Source organism: Onthophagus taurus, chromosome 11 (assembly GCF_036711975.1).
Source record: "Onthophagus taurus isolate NC chromosome 11, IU_Otau_3.0, whole genome shotgun sequence".
NCBI lineage: Eukaryota > Metazoa > Arthropoda > Insecta > Coleoptera > Scarabaeidae > Onthophagus > Onthophagus taurus.
Genome location: NC_091976.1, coordinates 13,987,584 through 14,009,847, shown reverse-complemented (window position 1 = coordinate 14,009,847; position 22,264 = coordinate 13,987,584). Strand labels below are relative to the sequence as shown.

Here is a 22,264-nt window from a genome sequence, read left to right as displayed (position 1 = left end):
ATACATATGGAAACTTGATGAAGATTTTGTCTTCCCAATAAACAGTTAGATTTTAGAAGAATTATAGGAAATTCTAGAAAGATACTTGAAGACCAAGAATATGGCAGAATTAAAAATGTCATAGCAGAAGCGAACAACATCATAGAAAATGGATTAAAATTAATAAATATCTTTGATGATATATAATAATGAGTGTTATGAATATTAAAACATTCTTCGATATGATTGATTTCTAAAAAGATACTAAAAAATCGTAAAGAACCTTGGAAATCAATTAACAACATTACAATATAACTTAAAGAATTTCAAACATAAAAGCTAAACATAAAATTTTGCTTAAATCCTTCGAAAACATTCTTTTAACTCATGCCAAAAGTAACGAAAAACATTAAAAACCGTATAATCCTTGTAAAGTATCAAAACCCATCAAAGCAAACTACAAGTAAGTCAGAATATCATGAGAGAGACGGAGAGACTTCTCCGACAGGTCGCGCGACAAAAAGGTTTTGCCGACAGAGGTCGTCGCTGGCGAAGGATACCAGCGATTCAACAGTGGGGGAACACAACGGTTCACTCGGAGGCCTCAGCGGTCATCAGTCTTCGCAAGGACCTCTTAACGTTAGCACGCGACCCGCATTCCGCATTTTTCGTCTTCTTCTTTACCGTTTCAACTCGGGTACACAAAAACCGGCGTAGTTTATCAAAAAGTTTTTTTTTCTCGGAAATTTGAAAAAAGACACTTTTGTGACGACGCGAACTTTTCGCCGGCCCAATGGATACGCCCAGATGAGATTGTGCAGCGATATCATCAGAAGTGATGACAACTTTACATGTGCTAGTGCACCGTACTTTTTAACTTTTATTTTTGAAGTATCAAGTAAAATTCGTGCGTTGTATACGAAGATCGCAACATGCCGAAGATCTTTTTGATCAAAGACCGGCTGCTCACGCAGCAGAAACGGCTCGAACATGCCGAGGATGATCTCTTTAAGGATAACTTGTTGGATTTGGATGAGGAACAACCTCTTCCGTTGATCGTTGGAAAGAAAATTGGTAAGTTGAAGGAGAGGTCGATTGTAGATTAGGAAACGAACCTCAATTTTTTTTTAATTTTTAACGATTAATTTGGCGGTGAGTGTTGGTAAAGAATGAAATGTGGTTTAATGAGTTTTTTTGATTACATTTTTATTTAAATTAGCTGAAAGATTAAATAATTTTAAAGAGGAGACTCAAACGGTCAATAAGAACACGAACGTTTCTTTCCCATAATCAATGTAATTTAATCCTTGTATGACCGATTAATTTCTTAGAAAACTATTCTTTTTACTGGTCCCTTTTAAATAAAAATATCGAATTTCTTCTTTTCTCCTAGTTAATTTTTGGTGGTATTTGAGAATGTTGCGGTTGGAATCCAAAACGGGTCGTAATCCGGGATTCGATTATTGTTTATTTCGAACCGTTTTGCCTGTGATGGCCTACAAAAGCCTCTTAACAAAAGCTAAAAGTTGTTTTTAAGACAACCCAGCCCACTCAACTCAAGGTGATTCACCAAAAATTATTTATTTTAACTAAAAAAATTTTACAGCTAACTTTTCAATTTTATCACAAACAAATAAAATAAATCAAAACGTCAAAAGATGTTATAACAATAACAAAAAGGGCGACACGTTTTCATCACGCTCTACTTGCACGTGTCGGATTCAATTTCGGGGTCTTCACGCGGAGGGGAAGTTCGGGGTCTTTAAAAAGTGAAACTTGGACGCGTCCCCTACATTTTTTTTTATTTGTACGCGAAGAAACCGGAACGACCGCGAAGAAGAAGTGGTCGCGTTTGGTTCTTCAAAAAAAAAAAACACAACACCAAAAGGGCAGCACGAGCCTGACCCCTAAGTAAGAAAGCACGTGGCTTTGATTTGCACAAAAGAAAAACTCGAATAATAAAATTTAAAAGAAATTGAAAGGAATGAGATGCGATTTTTTCATCGGGGATGAAATATAAATAAAAAGGTGACCCCAAAGAAGTAATTGAATGAAAATTAGGTCATCAAATTTATTCAAGATTTGAAATAAAATAAAAAATAAATCCCATAAAAAACGATTTCGTAATTTCACCTTGACTTGTTACATCTAAAGAGAAATTTTCTTGCGAGATAGAGTGAGAAAGAACAAAATGTAGGGTAACCCATTGATAATGACCGACAAAACTCTTACAGAGAGGTAACTCCGGTGAAAGTTTTACGCAATCGGACACTTTCTAAATCTATCCAGTTGCGTCTTGTTAAATAACACAACCTTGAAATTTCTTCTTCTTCATTTTAGCTTTCTTTAAAAGCACCACATTTTTTTCTTTATTTTTTCTTACCTCATAAGGGGTAAAAGTCCTCAGGTGGGATCGCTCAGGTCTCATTTTCTATTATATAGGGGTTGTATATCTAGGGTGGATGGTGGGGTACCCTCGATGGGCACCTGCTAGGTAGGAACTAACCTGTTACAGGTTCCCACAATCAAAACGAAGAAAAAGTGTATAAAAAGAACCCGAGACTTTGAAGAATGTATCCGGAAGAAAATTAATAAATTTTTTAATTCATTCTTTCTTAATGGTTTAACAGAAAATTGTTAAGTATATTTGTATTATCCTTGAATATATTTATGTCTTGCAAATGAAACAAGTAGGTGTGACGTTTTAGTAGTTGTGTTTAAGTACGTTCTCCGTACGCAATAATGACATTTAGTGCACGAAGTGTTACATAAAATGTTCTTGGTTATTGTTTAAATAATTTTTAAAAACATTTTAACTACAATTATTTGAAATGTAAAAGGATTTGCGCATTTCTTGTCTTCTTTTTTAATGATTTGAAACTTTTCCGGAAGATATTGTTACTGATTAATGATTAAGATGTGCACAATTATTTAAAATGTGGAAATAATGTTTAAGGATTCTGTTGGCAGATTACATCAACTTTAAGATTATGTAAATCAGTATCTATTGGGAATTGAAAACATCTTTATATACTCTTCAATCCCAAAGGTTTATTTTTACCTCCTATTTATTCATGTAATTGGTCATTGGGGACTCAAGTTTATATGCCTCTGAAGTATTTAGTATTCCTTCTGAAACATCTTAGCTATGCGTTTTATCGTAATTCTTTCTACCCGCGACGAACCTTTACTGTTGTTTTTCCATCTACTTTACAAGCCGATATCTTCGTTGTCTTTAGAGATGGCGGAATGTTAAATACACCACTAGAAAACCTGATCATTTTTTCATCTATAACCGGGTTTGAGTCCTATCGATATCTGGGTATCAACAGCGGAAAAAATAAAGAACATCGCCGTGTTCAAATACACCTCAAAATTATCAAACTTCATGCTAGTGTCCAGCCGTTATGGAATCGAATTTAAAAGAAAGGTGTATCATTTTGAAAAGAACACACTTTGGGCTATCCAAATTCGGGGTTTGTTCAATCAATATCTATCGGCGTATCATATAGGGAAGTTATTATCCCGAAAGTGATATAATACACTCCAAACACGAGGGCCGATAGTGTTGTTTTTACATTTATGATTGATAGTGCTTTAGTTCCTCATTCCTACCAAATAGAAGAGTTGTATTGAGAAAGGTCAATCTAGCAATTTTTGGCCGCCGATTGATATTGACCAGACAAAACTCGGATTTAGATAGCCCAAAGTGAGTTCGTTTCAAAGTAATAAAGCATGAAATTTGATAATTTTGAGGTGTATTTGGTACACGTTCTTTATTTTTTTCCGCTGTTGATACCAAGATATCGATAGGACAAAACCCTAAAGCTTTCGCCATCTCTAAAGACAACAGAGATATCGGTTTGTAAAGTTGGGTTCTTTCTTTAATTTATTCGTCAACGTTATAGTTTAAACAATAATTATTAAAGATGTAGCTGTAAATATAACTATGTAATTTCATCCACCTGTAATTCATTTTTTATTTTTGCAAAAAAGAGCCCCCAGCAAAAACAAATAATAAAACAACAGGATGGAGCCCTGCAGACTTCTTCGTTCTACTGGTACCCGTTCGTATTACGGTTATTAATACAGTTAACATAGCGTAGGGGGCACGAAGAGCTCATGGGGCTGAGGGCAGACTAATTAGTTTGGCCTTGAGGTTAAAAACAAGTTTTCGTTTTCTTTTTTTTTAATTCTTTTAGCAACAATTAATCCAACCACTCTTCATCCAACGTTTTTATTTAAATAAGTATAATCTTCTTTCCATATTAGTTCTTCTGGGATCACATCTTTTGCGATCACTTCTTCTTCAACACAGGTATAATGGAGCATTGTTCTACCTCGCACCGGTGCCCCTGTTGGCCTTGGCCGATGCTTTCGGCAATTGCTTTGCTTCTTTCCCCCCTTCTTCTTTTGCTGTGGGTACGATATCGACGTGAAGACGACGACGGGACGCGAAAAGGTCGAAAGACGAACGTTGTCTGTATATGTTCTTGGGAATAAAAAGATATTTATCTTCGTCTTCTTGGTCTGGTGTCCTGATTCAAGGATTATTCTTGGTCAAATTGAATAAATAATTTTTAGTTTCGAGGTTTTTAAATTGAGTAACTCGTTATCCGGTTACCAAATGGATTATTAAGAAATTGTTTAAAAAGGAAAACGAGATATTTGATTTGATCGGTTGAGAGTTTGAACTAGAACTTCCAATTTGTGATTGTAATAGGAGCGGGTTTTCTTGATATTATTCTTGTACATATCTCGATGTATATGGTAAAGAAGAGTAGTCGGACCATATATACGCAAATTTTTCTTCTTTCTGATCTGAACTGGTTGACATTGTCAAGACACATTTAATCAACTTCCATAAAACGTGAATGTAAATATAACAACTACCCGGTTTACTTCTCTTCTATGGAGTTGATACATAATTTAATAAAATTCTCGTTTTTTCGAAACAATTTGATTTAAACAATTCGATTATTAAAAAAAAACTGTTCATTGTCTCACCTTGAACCGGTCCCGTTTTTACGATAAAGTCATTGAAGCCGTATTTTAAAACTTCCGGATTATTTAAAATTAAAAAAGGATTGAAAAGTCATTAACCTGCATCATAGAAATTTATTCGCCAACAAAAAATTCTCTTTTTTTAATCACAAGGTGAATTTCGATAAATAATTCTTAAGCAAAAAGGGTTCGCGTATAAAAATCGATTTCCTACAAGGAAAAAGACTTTAACTTGTATACTGTGTATAAAAGGTGGCAGAGGATTATACAAAGGATTCGAGATGAAGGTGAAAAGCAGCACCTGCAGGCGATTCCATATAAACCGGTATACGATAAAGTACCCATGGCTTACGGCATTTTACGTATACCAAATAAAAACAAAATAAACATTAAAAAATCCAAACCAACCTGAACAAGATCAACGAATCCTTTAGAAAACTGTTAAGGTTTTTACCTGTTATTGAAGGATTTTTGTTTGAGTAAAGATTTGTTTAAGATAAATTTCACAAAACTACTTATTGTATTCATAAAAACGATTACGAAACGTTCATAAAACACATTGTGGAAACCACTTATTGGTTTTATGGGTTTGAAGTGTCCCCCGCACGAAACGAAAAAAAAATTTCAATAACTGTAAAACGTGCCCGGTTTATTTATAGAATATAAACCGATGGAATGCGTAAGCCCGGTAAATAAAACAAAAGGACACCTTGACTTGGCTCGGAAATGTCCACCCAAGAAAACTGAACAAACGTTTCTTATCCGCATTTGTATGGACGAATAACGTCGTCGTCGTTGTCGTCGTTGGTTACATCCTTTGTTGACGGACGAATACTAAAGCCCCGCTAATGTGTTAAAAGTTCATTGTTCCACCTTGAAATTCGAACGCGAATTCGAAATAGAGAATGAAAAAAAAATAGAGATAAAAAACAGGTAAAAAAATAACAGACAGGCAACCGTTCCGTTCTGTATTATTATTAGTAGCGGTTGATTACCATAAAAACCTTGACTGCGACCGATCTAATACACCCAATGGATAGAAAAAGAGAGATAGATAAAAGGAGAGAAAGAACATTTACGTGTCGTTTACCGTGTGCTGTTACGCTGAACGCGCTATTTATTAACACCTTTTTCGTTCTATCCGCTTTTACCTTTTTTTTAATAAACAATATAAAACAAATAATTTTTTATAATAAAAAAAACTCAATGAATAGGTTTTAATCACTAAATAACATGGGATTAAAAAAAAATCGGATCTGATTGGTCAAATATGGATGTTGACACAAAAATAATATACTTCAGATTCTTCATGATTAGAACATTATATTATAATTACACTTACTATTTTATTCTTAATCAAGTGTGGCATTTTTCTATCCAAGCATGAATTGGACGATCATAACAAGGAGTTGGATCAAACCAGAGAAAGGTTCAAATGTAATAACCGTATCTGATTAATCAGGAAATTGCTGGCATAGCAACGACTTAACTTCGATTATTAAAATGATTTGTTAGGAACATGTTATTTTCTGTCATCTCTAGGTATTTATTCTACCACACAATCAACAATCTCGCGTTTTTATAAATTTATACTTGTAGAACATCCAGTATCTATTATTTTGTTAACAATAAATCAATTAAAAGAGTGACGTACTAATATCAATATACTTGTAAGTACAATTATAGTTACTTATTCCTGCAAATGAGTTGTGGAATTGTTTTCGAATTAGAAAATTTGCTTTAAATCTGAATGTGCTTATTAGAAAGCTTGTTTGGTGTAGATGTGTTGGTTTGAGTTTGATTAATTTCGGTTTGGTTTGGTTGGAAATTATAACGTTTTGATTTGGTGTATGTTCTTTGAGTAATGGGTTTGGTCTTGTGCAGATTTATAATTTGTCTTTATGGTTTTAAGTTAATGGTCTTTTGTAAGCGAGAGGTCTGATAGTCTCTTTGCAACTGTTAAAATACAAATCCTTTCAAGTTAAATCTACGATATTAATTATACAAAACCAAAATGTTGGAGTTCCACAAAAAGAAAAATATGAAAGCAAAAGATGTTAATAAAAAGATATTTGTTAATGGGCAAATATTCTAAAACAAGACAAAAGATTATTAAATAGTTGGTAGAAGGGAGTTAAATACTTATTAAAAAGTTGCTAAAATCTGTATTCCCATGTTCTCTCGTCAATCGTTGGAAGTAATGTCTGTTTCTTGCTAACACTTTGGTTTTGTCAAGCTCTATGGTGTGTCCTCCTTTGCGGCAATGCTCTGTGACTGCAGATTGTTGGATTTTTCTTAGTCGGACAACCCTCTCGTGCTCCTTAATGCGGCATTCGATGTTACGTCCAGTTTGCTCTTTTCCATGTTGCCAGATCAGGAAAGTATCATCGTCGTAACGGAGACATAGCTGCGATTTCCACGGACTCGTCTTTAACGCTTCCTCTTCAAACATCTGCATGTAAAAATTGGCGATCACAGGTGACAGAGGAGATCCTATGGCTGCCCTTCGCATTGCTTGTAGAACTCTACCTTCCAGCTAAAATAGGCAGTACTCCACTATTCCTGGGACATACTTGGGCAAACCCTTCGGAATGAGTTTCTTGCGGAGACTATCCGCGGTATCTTTGACTAGCTTCATACTCCTAATTGATTCTACAAAATGTGTGGAATCTCTGACATATGACCCTGTTTTACCTGTACAAAGAGACAGAATCTTGGCAAGTTGTTTTGCTAGCTGATAGGTGGGAGAATTTATGGCACTGACAATAGGGCGTAGTGAGACCTTTGCCTCTTGTAGAGCATATGGGTTTGGTTTTAATGACATTTATATTTTGATGTTAGAGATTTTTTGTAAGCAAGACTTTTAAAGGTCTGCTAAAATAAAGCGCAATTTAACCAATAATATGTTAAAACAGAATGAAGGTGGAAAAATGACAGCGAAAGCAGAATGATGTAATGCGATTAAAAGGTTAATTTGAACTCTGCTAGCAATTGTAAATATCGTCTGCTTTTTTTGGCGTTTAATCCTGGTGGGTTTTTGCTTGCTCAATCTATAACCTGTGTAATTAATAACTATCATCACCTCCTAGCTACCATTCCTCCCATATCTTCCTCTACATTTTTTTTTCGGTCTTCCCGTTTTCGACTCAATGCTCTCCAATTTATTATCCTCTCATAATAATTTTTCGGCAGTCCTAGTTTTAATGAATTTGACAATAATCTAATTCCGGATTCATTCGTAATCTCCAGGTGCCATCCTCATTTTGTAAAGCTTAAAATATTTTCTATTGAACTTTACATTTAAATTTCCTAAGAAGTTATGGCCTAATTTTCAAATAAAACTACCGAAACTGATGTTGATGAAATATTTCTTTTATTTCACAAATCCAAAGATCAATATCTACTTGAATCAACATCTTTCTTCAATACACACTTAAAGTCTATAGCGGAAATTGTTCATGACTTTTACTAACAGGTCTTGTCCAATCAAACATATTTCTTGTGTAGTAGCCTTTTCAACCTTTAAAGTACGGGGTTTGTGAAGAAAACACAATCTTTTAAATACCACCATAGGAAAAAATAACAGCTGGACAAATCGGGTGATCTTGAGGACCAGATACGTCATTTCCTATGTTTATTTTATATCCTTGGGATTCTGATCGACAAAATGGACTCAACCTAACGATTTGAGTTCATTTCCACGATTACACCGAAATGAGATTTATTGTTAATTATTAGTACTACATTCGGGTTTTATTCAACAGTTGCATACGCCTAGCAAAGGAGGACTTGTTCGCAGTCCTTCACCTTCATCTGCTGAACGACCTCGGTTTAACTGTACTCACTCTGGTGTTTTCACCAGAGTCAATATCAAATTGAAATCAATACCAAATGTAGATGTTCTAACACTTGAGTGAAAAATTATACCAAAAATATTATAATTAAAACAGAAGTTTCACCGAAGTAAAGCAGAAAGATATTAAATTAGATAATCTGGAAATCATTTCTCCGCAAATAGCCTGGTAAAGTGAGGAAATAACTGAGGAAAATCTACGAAACACGTTAGGCAGCTGAAAACCAAACTAATCCTCGAAGTAATAAATCTTCAGCGTTTGAAACATTTAATACTTCATTTCAACATTTCGTGTCTCAGTAACATGAGTTGCTTGTCCAAGAACTTTCGTTTATGTGATAGGGTGTTACTATATTCTTAAGTACCAAATGACATTACTCTGGTAATGATAGCAGAACTTGATGCCGTAGCGTTTTTCATTTTATGAGGGCACTAACTAGCAACTAAAGTTTCAATGATAATTACATCAACATACGTTAAGTGTTAAGTGTCATTTTCAGTTGGTAATTAGTCCAAGGATCCTAATATACATATAAATAACATTAAAAAGAATGAAAATTGATCCAGGCAACCTCAAAAAAATATAGAATCATCAAAATCTCGTATGTGAGAGAGTATTTGATCATTTGTGATCGATTGATCACAATAAAATTTATTTTTTACTTATTAATAACTAAGTTAATTCAACGTATATTTGATGATACCATTCAAAATAATGAAATATTCATAAATCAAAAGAAATTGAGACTAACCTCACTAAATAGAATATGATTTCACAATCTTACCATAAATATAAATACTTCATCAATTTGTTTAGTAAAACCTTTTTTCTTTCAGGATTATCAAGAGATAACTCATCGACTCCAGTACCTAAAAACTTAACAGCAGGATGTTCATCACAATCATCACATGATCCGTCAAAAGATTGTCCTCCAAGACGTTTTGTTTCCTCGATCCTTGGAGGAGATGTTCCCTATGGAAGCAAATCCCATATACTAAGTATAGAAGCCGAGGAAAAACTAACGTTGCCCTCGGAAAAGAAACCCTCCTCTAGAGATGTACCTGGCCCCCCACAACAACAGCCGCCAGCAGTTCGCTGTTCGGTAATCCAAAGAACCCCAAAGTCGAAAACCAAACATGAATCGGATACGAATGTAGAACTTCCGACGGCTTTTGCCGAACAGGAGCCGGAACAAGACCAACCGATTGATTACCACGTCCCGAAGAAGGAAGGTGAAGACGTGGACGAACGGGAAAAAAGAAAATTGTGTAGTTCGAAGGTTATTAAGCCGGTTTTGGCTGGGACAAGTTATAGTTCGTATCCGATGACTTTGTCGGCGGTGGGCCATGGAAGAAGTACTGGGACGAATGGTGGTGGAAATGGTGGACAAAATGTTAATAACACCTCAGGCGGTGGAGGTGGTGTTACGATTAATTTTGTTGGAGGAATTTCAAATGGGGGTGGTTCATCTTCAGGGGGAGCTATGGGAGGTGGAACTGGAGGTGGTGGCCCTGGAAGAGACGGCAGACAAAATTACGGACCAAGTTCACCACCAACAGGGTCATTACCACCTTTTTACGAATCTTTAAAAGGTGGTAATAGTAACAACGCTTATAACATAGGTAGTTTTACCGGAAATAACAATTACACCGTTGTTAATGGTCCCCACGTTGACCAAGATTTAAGTTTAAGTTTATCAGATGGGCAAAGTCCACCAAAACAATACTCAACACTTCAAAACGCTTCTTATAATGGTTTAGCAATGAAAAACGAAGTCGATATAGACTTATATGAATCAAAAATTGATTCAATGGGAAATTTTATGCAACCTGCTTATGGAAATTATGACGACAGTGTTATGGTTGATATGGGAAGTGGAGTTGATCCCTTACAGTTATCAGCGACGTTAACACTTAACGGAACCGCCGAAAACGCATTTTTAGAAAGCTTATCGGAAGCAAATGACCTTTCGACGTTCCTTCAAAGACTTCCCAACGATGAAATAGAAAACAACGAACTCTTAAACGGAGACAACCTCCAAAACGTTGAGACGATGTCCTCGTTTTCGGATCATATTTTAAATCGGAATTACGATAACCAAAACCGGTTTCAGCAGCAACAACAGCAACAACAACAATCGAATCAACAACAGCAACATCAATTTCAGAAAATTTATTCAGACGGTCTTCCTTCTTATTCGAATTTAAACAACGAAGCTTTACAAGTTCAAGTTCAGATGCAATCTCAAAGTTTACTTTCACCCGGATTGAGTTTTAATGGTAATGGAATCGAATTGGATTCGTCGTCAACCATGTCTTTACCATCGCCCGGTGCTGGAAGTAGTTCTTTGGATGGGATGCCACACAATGACAACAGTTCACCAGGATCTAACGTGAGTGCTCGACAAGATTCCTCCGGAGATGAGTGTCCTAGTATACGAGGAAGCGTTAACGTTTTACAAAAAAGGGTAAGCAATCAAATTGATTATGGCTAAAACCATTTTTCTTTTTTTGATTTTTCGATTTCAAATTAATAAAAATGCCAAAATCAAAGTGGATGCTATTCCCTTTTCCTCGCTTTACAAAGATATAGATATTCTAAACATATTTTTCCCTTTTTATTTATAGCTTGGTTTACCAGCTGAAGTCCAAATTGAGTTCGTAAATGGCGGTCATGGTATTAAAAATCCGTTGGCAAATCAAGAAACGGTTCGACAAGGTGCCAGAACCGAAGATAAAGCTAAAGTAGCAGCGATAACCACGGAAGATGGATCATCACAGTTCTGTTGTAGAGTTTGCAACAAAGTATTCGCGTTGCAAAGGTTGCTCAACCGACATATGAAGTGTCACTCGGACATCAAAAGGTATCTCTGTACCTTTTGTGGAAAAGGATTTAACGATACTTTTGATTTAAAACGACACACACGAACACATACAGGTAATTATTTTAGATAATAATAAAAATTGTAGTTAAAAATGGAATACGATTACGAACATAACGAAGAGAAACATTCATAAAAAACGTAGATTTTTTTGTAATAGTTTTTGTAACAAAATGTATTAATCCAAGGCCAAAGGATATATTTTTAGAAATCTCAGTTTGACCTTGGTAGATTACGAAATTATAACATATTTCAGATGTTTCAATCCACAAGGGCAAAGTTTTCGCTTAATATATTGTTTATAGCTTGTTAAAGTATCTCGACAAAATATGAAAATGGGAGAGATTTCTTATTGTACCAAAAGTAGGTCGAAACATCGAATGACCGGTCTTTATGGTGTGGATGCTTCTGCATCTAGTAAATGTAGATGAGTTTGTAATCGGGGAATGCCATTCCAAGCCATCCTAACGAAAGGGTGTTTCTGCATCTTCGTAAAAAAAAAACTAATTATAATGGTTAGTACTATTACTTCATGGTGTCGGTCTTCTATTTCCTATTTAGGATTCCTAAGGAAGTAGAAGTTGAAGATTAATTATCTTTGATATTGTATCTTTGTTATTATTTTGCATTACAATGGTCTTGTAAGACTTGTTATTAGGGAACCTTCGTTTTTTTTTTCTTTCAAGAGAAATCTACATAAATGCTAATCTCAAAAATCACTACTCTTATTTCTTTGAAAATGTATTGACGACTGAACAGGTTTTATAATACAACTGATTTTATGCATGAATACTTGGTAAACTTGAACAATTACAAAAATATTACACATTTTAAAGATACTCTAAAAAAAGCTCTATGAATTGAACCGAAAAGGCCGTTATTTTCTGCGGAACATAAATTTGAGCTATCGGTTCAGCTAGCTATTACACAGAATCAGAGTTACCTAACAAACCAAAAAACATATAAAACGTTTGAATTTTTATAACACGAGCTGGCGCGTGTCATAAATTTTATGAAATTAGACCCGTATTAATAAGTATTACATTATTTTTAATAAAACAGTTAAAACACACATTTTGCTAGAGTAAAAATATTTAATTTATATTAAACAATTGTTAAAAACATAAAATGAAATTGATTCATTTTTGAAATCTAACAACATTTACAGACTACATATCGGGAATTTCATACAAGTCTCAATATATGAATGCAATAACCATAGTTACGAAACTACAGTGTGCTTGCACTATCCCACATAAAATACAACATCCCTTAATAGTACAAGTATTGGGTAGTTTTGCAAAGAAAAAGTTTTGCTTGGAAAAAGGTGACGTCCTTATGATAACCTTGAGTTTTCGTCCGTCTTAAGATACGCACAGCTAAACCCAAATGTTTCTAATTCTGGGTCTAGTGTTAGGTCTACTTTTCGTTCAATAAAAATATCCCACAAGACACTAGACCTAGAAACATTCGGGTTTAGCCGTGCATCTCTCAAGACGGCTAAATCCAAATGATTCTAGATCTAGGTATTGCGTTAGTTCTAGTGATAGTGCTAGTGTAAAACTAGAACTAACAGTAGACCTAGAACTAGAAACATTCGGATTTAGCCGCACGTCTCTCAAGACGGCTAAACCCGAATGATTCTAGTTATAGGTCTTGTGTTAATTCTAGTTTTATACTAGCACTATCACTAGAACTAACACAAGACCTAGAATCATTTGGGTTTAGCCGTTTTGAGAGACGTGTGGCTAAATCCAAATGTTTCTAGTTCTAGGTCTAGTGTTACTTCTAGTGTTACACTAGCACTATCACTTGAACTAACACAAGACTTTGAACTAAAATCATTCCTCAGACGCAGGGCTAAACCCGAAACTTTATAGTTCTACATTTAGTGTTAGTTCTAGTTTTAGTTCAATTAGAATATGCATCATAGTGATATCTTATGTTAACTGGCGCTACCTACCACTGTCACTAGAACTAACATTAGACCTAGAACTAGAAACATTCAGGTTTAGTCGTCTTAACCCTTTGAATATATTGAATATTTCCATAAACTCACGAAAAACCGAAAAGATTGATATATTGAAAAGATGAAAATATGTCGATTCCGACAAAATTGTCATTACGGACCTGTATTTTTCAAAAATGTGCAAACAATCCGAAACCTTCATGTATGACTCAAAATCTGTTTATAATACATTTATATCCCGTAATACATCCCATAATATAAATACGGCCTTATAAATCAGCAATGAATGTGTAAATTTTTTGTCTTTTGTAACTTTTTTTGCCTTTACAACGTCAATATATTTCATCATGTTCTAAATACATAGTTACATGAATACTTTAGCGTTAAATCCTTTCAAATATATAATATAAGGGGATATATTATAAAAACGAAAATTGTCATAAATTTTATGACAGCGTGCCCACTCGAAGGTTAAAATAGTAATCATTTTAAATCCATTTGATATAAGCATTATTTCAAATTAAAATACCGTTGCCCAAAAATGGGCCAAAAAATCTAAATGGACACAGCATATTTGATTAATAGATTCTATGATCGCTTAAAATGGGAATAAGTTTGATTGATAGCGTTGTTTGTTCGTCATCTAACATTTGTTGCATCACTCGTCAAAAATAACGGTAATTTGCGATCGTCTATTCCTTTAATAACGACTATAAGTACATATTTTACATAATTATTAACTGGACCAGAAAATCTTCAAGCTCTGTTACCTCATTTAGTATTTTGCATATTATAACAGCTCATTAATAATAATAAAAGCCTTCTTCAACTATTTAGCTATAAAAATTTAAGATTGGGTAGAATTTATAGGAACCATTCCGAATAATCAAGTTCTGTTTTAAATCTTTATGTCAGGAACGGACGTAATTACTCTAGGTTAAGCAATGAACTCATTCATGGTAATGGACTCCATTGACCGTAACATGGTCGATTTCATCGACGAAAAGCTATGGTCCAATGACATCTCAGGCATAAAATCTCACGGTCACTTTTTGTGCTTGTAGTGGGGTCGCTTAAAACTCATCTGGGTTTGTTATTGCCCATTAACGCATATTATGCTTCTTGACTAAACCAAAAATGAGTTTCATTGGTGAAGATGATATTTCGATGAAATTCAGGATTTTCTTCAAATTTTAGCACAACCCAATATGAAAATTTCTTGTTCTCAAATGATCACGAGGAGTCAGGTTTGAAATTAATTTAATTTAGTAATGGCATAAACAAGATTTTCACCCAAAACTCACCACCATATGGTTTCTGAAATTCCTAATTCCCGTGAATACCGTGAAATCGACTCCAGTGCATCATCTCACTGGCCATCATTCAATAATGCATACTTCGACTCAAATTTATCCATTATAGCACGCAGGCATCGTCTGGCGAGATGAAACTTGGAGTGAGCGTTCTTTAAGTTGCAATAACTTCTTCTAAAATAGTTAAAATTTATGGCCAATGTTTTTGTTACAATCTGATATCTGTTTCAAATGAAATTAATGTTTTTTTTGAATCTTGGACCTGTCATCTTTCTTCTGGACAGTATCATTTAAGATTTCTTCTTGAAGTATGTAATCTAGGATCTGCAGCGACAGAACGTGTGTCTTTGAGAATATAGTTTGATGCTGACGTCTGCATAAATCAAGCGCAATGATAAGAAAAGTAATTCCAGTAAGATAACTGAAACATACTTTCGATAGAATTATTAACACAACAAAAAAAAATTAAATGAATCTGAAGAAACCTCAAAATAGATTTGTTTTAACTAAAGATTCATTGTTAAATTCGATTATGTTTTTTGTTCGAAATCGTATTATTTAATTTTTAGTTAAAATAAATGATTTTATTTTAATTTTTTTTCCAGGTGTAAGACCTTATAAATGTAGTCTCTGTGAAAAATCATTTACACAACGATGTTCCTTGGAATCGCACTGTTTAAAAGTGCACGGAGTTCAACACCAGTACGCTTACAAAGAACGAAGAACGAAAGTGTACGTGTGCGAAGAGTGCGGACACACGACCAGCGAACCGGAAGTCCATTACCTTCATTTAAAAGATAAACACCCGTACAGCCCAGCGTTGTTAAAATTCTATGATAAACGTCATTTCAAATTTACGAATTCGAATTTTGCTAACATGCTGCTACAAGTACGTACATAGAAACCGTTTTTTAAAGAATGTTCCCTTAATTTTTATTTTTTGGGGATATTTTTTATTTCTTTTCTGATTCAAAAATGGGGTTTGTTTTATGACTTTTTGTTTGTTATTATTATTATTTTTTTTAGAATGATGTGGTGTTATTTAAATTTTAGATAGCTGTGATAATGATTTTTGAAATTTATATATTTTTTTGAGAAAATTAACCCCTAATTGGATTTAGAAATAGGAAACGGTTGAAATCGATTTGTAGCAGCAGCGTGTTTTTATATGAACAAGTTCTATTTTAGAACAATCTCGGGTTACTGTGCAATCCTTGGTGTATGGTATTATATACATGGGGTTTAATCGTTTAAGATATTAATGAAACAAAAAAATAAGTAATAAAACTCGAAGTTTAATAATTTATCCCGATAGTTGAGCTCTTTTTCTCTATTAATATTATTATTATTATTTTTGTATAGTTAATAGTTTGTACTTTTTATTGGGAACATGTGTTAATTTAGAAAAGACTGATTCGGGGGAAACTCTTCTTTTTATTTAATAATTATTAATTAATTATTAACTATGTTTTTAGATTTTAAGGTGACTGTAATATATTACGAAATGAAAAAAATACACATTTTTTTCTAAATTTTTACGTGTTCCACGTTGATTCTGGTGCTTCATAGTGTCTTTAAAATGTTTTTTCTTATAAACAAGCTATGGTGCTACAGATTTACTTAAAAAACTTTCTTTATCAATCATCATTTTCTAATCTTTTTAATTTAATCATCTCAGAACTGACTAACTATTTCTCCTTTTTTACATTACATAAATCCCATTTTTACGTTGATTGATTTTGTTCTTTTATAAATGTAAATAAGATGACTCTTTAAAATAAGTATATTATTAATTATTAATTAAATAAAAAAAATGAAAACATAAACCTACGTCAACGAACTTTAATTATTTCTTAGCCAGTATCATTTATTTTGAGTTTTTGCATCGTTACTTTTATGTGTGTGTTTAATTTTTTTGTATAGGATATAAGTTTAAAATATTTATGTCTTTTTTTACGACGCAGTATTTTTACAGTAATTAGTACATTTACTTTTCGAAAAATCGATAAAACGTTTTATTATTATTTTTTTTTAATTTCATTTTGATCTATCTATGTCTATCTTTTTTTTCTGTCTTCATTAATATGAACGTAGTATCTGTTGTTATTTGATAATAAATTATTCGCAATATAAAAATAAAGTTGTATTATTAAATTAAAATTAATGAAAACAAAGCAAATTAAAAGGAAATCATAAAAATTCGTTGATTAAACTTAGATTCTATTCAAAAAATGCTGAAAATTTGTTGTTAAACTTTAAAAATTGTAAGATTCAATAAAATTAGTGTTTATTTCTTTTAAAAAAAGTTTAGATCTGTTTACAACTATGGAAATTTAACGAAAATTGTTAGAATTTATAAAAAATAAATAAAAAACATTACCAATTTTTTTTTAATTTTTGAACATCATCAGAATTATTAAGATCAGATTCAAATATTTATGACTAAACAAGTGCTTACCAGAATGTCATAAAAGTGCGGGAGCCTAATACCGCAGTGTTGTAACTTTGTTCGGTTTTGTTGTATGAATGTGACATTTTGCTCGCATGTTACTAAAGATTCCTCCGAGAATTCAAAGGATGGTTTTGTGCACTTTCAAGTAATGGTGTCCGATATAGACCGTGACACAATTTTGAGGCTGAGCTAGGTTGGGATGACTCAAAAGGAGATTGGAAAAATCACCGGAGTTGCCCGTAGAGACAGCACAGATCCGTCGTTCACCATCAAGGATTGTCCTAGAAGTGAAAGTCCAAAGATTGCCGTGACTTCCACGAAAGGGTTAAACCGGTCAGGTCATAGTTTGAGCCGAAGACACCGCAGATTTTTGCGAATCAGCGGGTCAAGATCAATTCTAAGAACTACCTTCAACAAACGTCCCTGGACATTCCAACAGGACTTAGCTTACAAGCATCTCGACAGTCTGAAGAGCGCGTTTCAGAAGGCCACGGTGACTGCTTCCGTCATCTCTGTGAAGGCGAAAGGTGGATACTTCGAACTTTGATTGTAAATTGTTGTTTGTTAATGTATGAATAAAATTTATGCCTAATTTCATGTCTCTATGTGCTTCCGTTCTGTGTTTATCAACAGATATACCGTGCTACCAGACACCATGTAAAAGAATTTATTTGACTTCCTAGTACAGATACACCCAGGAAAAATAGAGTATTCAAAAGGCGTGAAATGTTGAGCAACACAATAAGCTAGTAAAAGAAATAATTGTATCAAATTATTTATTAAATTTGAAGAAGTGTAAAATCCACTTTCCCAGTATGCAAGTGAAAAATCTCAAAAGGATATTTACAGAAAAGGAATTAACAACAAAAGTTCCAGAAAATGTTGAGATTATGCTTCGTCTACCTGAAGAACATTTTAATAATTTGTTTCAGAGAAATTGTCCTCTAATAACAAAAGAAGATACAAATGAGACATGCTAGTTAGGAGTTATTGTATCCAATAAGTTTGTATTTGTCAAAAGTTTATATAACAACATAAGAAGATTTAAAAGGGATTATGATAAGCATACAATTTACTTATTTTAGGTTACAAAAATCTATTGGTTGCACTATTGATAACACATGTTATTAAACCTACATCTAGCTATGGTTGTGACTTCTGTAATAACAACACCAGTTATAATATACTATTATTATATAGATGCTATCATCTATGCACATAACCTGCAAAATCATATAGAGTATGATTGTGTATTCGAAGTAATACAGCAAGCATTTGGGCGGAATGCGAAAACATACATAACATTGGCAGAAGACTAGATTCTGCTTCTAAAAAACTAAATACTGGTTTCTGAAGACTAGATACTGCTCTGGAAGATTAAATACTGCTTTCTGAAGACTAGATACTGTCGGCAGGTCTAAACACAGCGTCTGGAACACTAAATACTGCTTTCTAAAGACTAAAATTGCTTTGTGGAGACTAAATACTGGTTTGTGAAGACTAGATACTGCTGACAGGTCTAAGTACTGCAAAAGAAAGATAAGATATTGTTGGAGAAAACATACATAACGTTGGCAGAAGACTAGGTACTGCTTCTAGAAGACTAAATACTGCTTTCTGAAGACTAGATACTACCGACAGGTCTAAACACAGCGTCTGGAACACTAAATACTGCTTTCTAAAGACTAAAATTGCTTTGTGGAGACTAAATACTGCTTTCTGAAGACTAGCTACTGCTGACAGGTCCAAATACTGCAAAAGAAAGATAAGATATTGTTGGAGAAAACATTAAAAAGGCGCCGGCGCCCCCCTTTTTGGGTGACGCCCGGGTGCAGTGCACCCCTTGCACCCCCCGGTAGCGCCGCCTCTGTATGTATAACTGATTAATACCTTATTTTCAACCATACCTTAAACTTCCCTAGCGCCCTCTAAGGGGATGAAATTCACAACCCCTTTGATTTTTTTAAAATAACTTTTCAACGCCATGGAATATTAACATAAAAAAATATGGGTTGTAAAGCTTATTCATATTATTAGTACTTTTTTGTCTCTTTAGTTTTTCCTTAAAGATAATAGTTGTAGCTTAAAAAAATAAAATATGCTACATTGTATTGTTAAGCGTAAAAAATTTTCTTTATAGCTGGCTATAGAAGTTGTGCAATTACTAGGATCTAGTACTAACTAAATAACACCAATTAAATGTGATTTTCATAAGAAAAATCATAAATAAGATAAATGTCTGAACAAATTACGTTTTTTCAACAATATTAAAAAATTGATACTCTTGCTTAATAACAGTCAAAAATTATTAATAGTAATCAACAATTATGAGGATTTACCTTAAATGAAGCTTACAAATTCTCAGAGCCAACTTTTAGAGTAATTTTAGCTAAACATGGCGGCACATAGCGGTACATATATATTTTATTTTTTTTACACGGAAACTATTAACTTTAAGGAAAATACTAAACAGACAAAAATGTCTGTTTAAATGAGCACACTAAAGAATGAGCTTTACAACCCATATTTTTTTATGTTAATATTACATAGCGTTAAAAAGTTCTTATAAAAAGAATCAAGGGGGTGGTGAATTTCATTCCCTTAGAGGGCGCTAGGGAAGCTTAAGGTATGCTTGAAAATAAGGTCTTAACCAGTAGAAAATACGTACAAGATTTCAAATTCTACGGTTTACTTACAACAGAAATATAAAACAAAATGTAAATTTTTAGCTCAACTTTGACAGCTCATAGCTCGAAAACAAAAGAGTTGCGACCCTATGTTTGTATAAAAAATTTGTGGTACTTTGGCAAGTACTTCCTAGTAAAGTTTCCCGATTAAAAACTGAACCATCCTGTATACAGGTATTTCACGTAACTGGTTCGTTAGAACTTTTTCAGGTTCCACTATTCGTAGAGGTTTGACATTTTGGTAGTATGGATTGTTCATTCGGAACTTTTGATCTAAAATATTTTCAAGATGGCCGCCACTTTTGGTCTACCGGAAGTAGACCATAACTTTGTTATTTTAAATTAAATGCTATAGTTTTTATCACACCGTTTAATTGTACGTACAACAATAGGTTGACTATGATAAAAGTTATTGGTACATATAGCTTTTTTGTTTTCGAGTTATTTTGGTTTTCAGCTTTTTTTTGGTAAATTTCACCAGGTTCTTTATAACCACATATCGCAGCCAACATTCTTCAAAAAAGATCTACATTGGCACGATTACTCTTGAGATACTGTCAAATAGACTGTCATTTGTTGTATCTGAGTATCTTATACAGGCTGGTCAAAAATTGTATTACTGTTTCTCCATATTCAATGGCGAGAAAGTAGAAAATTTTAAATGAAAAAAAAAATTTATTTTGTATTGATGGCAAATGCAATAAACTTTTGCACAGGACGTGTCGCACACTTCATGAGAGACGCCTAACAACCCTAACGCCCATCACAAAGAAAAAATTCCAAAAAATTGATAAAGATTTTCTTAGTTGTGGACATATCGAGACAACGAAATAAATATTTTATCGTATTTTATTGCATTTCCAAATTAAATTTATATATAAATATTTGTCATTAATTTTCTGTTTTCATTGTTTCATTTATTTGATCTTCTATTTGTTATTTTTGGTAAATAAAAGCTAGTAAACTAAAAGATTATCAATCGTACTTAATAGTATAAATAATAATAGAAATAAATTAAACGAAAAACTGTCAAAATGACATGGCCATTGAATATGAAGAAACGGTAATTCAGTTTTTGACCACCTGTATAAGATACTCTGATACAAGAAATGACAGTCTATTTGACAGCATCTGAACAATAATCGTGCCAATTTACAGTTTTTTTGAATGAACGTTGGGTGGGATATGGGGTTTTAAAGAGCATGGTGAAATTTGCCAAAAAAAATTTAAACTCAAAATAACTCTAAAACAAAAGACGCTAGGTATCAATAACTTGTATAAAAGGCAACATGTTTTCAATAAAAACTATAGCATTCCACTTAAAATAACGAAGTTATGGTCTACTTCCGGTAAGAAGGGTTTTTATAATCCCGGGATTTCAGGATCAGAATTCTCTATCCTGGGTAATCCCGGGTTGTATGAGCTACATATAAATAAAAGGTGTTCATGGTGTTTCTAACGTTACAGTTTATTCTAACCATAATACAAGGCATTATAAAAAAATCTACCTTGTAACTATTTTTAAAGAAATGTTACAGAACAAGCAATTTATCTATTGTTTTATCTCCTAAACGAGATCTAAAGTTTGTGTTTAATAAGCTTGCTGAAGAGAAGCACCGTTCCGATTCCATACTTGTTGCGGGAATAGTTTTCAAACATTAAAAAGTGTAATGAAGATTTTACCCATGCTACCACTATTATTGAATATATCAATTTCTTGGATCAATGTATTGAAGAGTGTATTCTTAGTTAACTGGTCAGGTGGCTGTTGTTTGTTTAGAGCAGAATGAAGTTTTTTTCGGTGTCTGATTCGTTTCCTGCCGTTGAGGTTCAGCAATTAGTAAGTCATCTTCGTCAGTTTCAAACATATTTTGTTCATCTTTTGATCATTTGTTCATCTCTAATATACTTTGTTGTTCTTTTGGCTTTTTGTATAACACATCTATTATTACCAGCTGTAAACCATGTACTGAACATAATTGACGGCTTGAGGGCGTTGGTGTGCCTGAAGTATTAGGTGCATTTAAACTTGCAAAACAAGCTCGTTCTTTTCATTGCTCTTTAATGTTCATTTTGTTACCCTTTCTTTTCAGAATAGTAAAACATATTTTGCATTTTGCCGTTT

At 33.4% G+C, this 22,264-nt stretch overlaps 1 protein-coding gene across 2 annotated transcripts; it reads left to right on the top strand.

Moving 5' to 3' along the window:
• Positions 1-564: 564 nt before the first annotated feature.
• Positions 565-17,386, top strand: LOC111413593 (transcriptional regulator ovo). 2 transcript variants are annotated; one of them, XM_023044632.2, is made up of 4 exons: positions 565-1,053; positions 9,674-11,229; positions 11,465-11,774; positions 15,606-17,386. In XM_023044632.2, the coding sequence occupies exons 1-4, from the start codon at positions 912-914 to the stop codon at positions 15,899-15,901; spliced, it is 2,304 nt and encodes a 767-aa protein (XP_022900400.1). In that variant the 5' UTR covers positions 565-911; the 3' UTR covers positions 15,902-17,386. The 2 variants fall into 2 exon arrangements, with proteins under 2 accessions (XP_022900400.1, XP_022900390.1); XM_023044622.2 differs by having other exon boundaries at positions 9,674-11,304.
• The last annotated feature ends 4,878 nt before the right edge of the window (positions 17,387-22,264 follow it).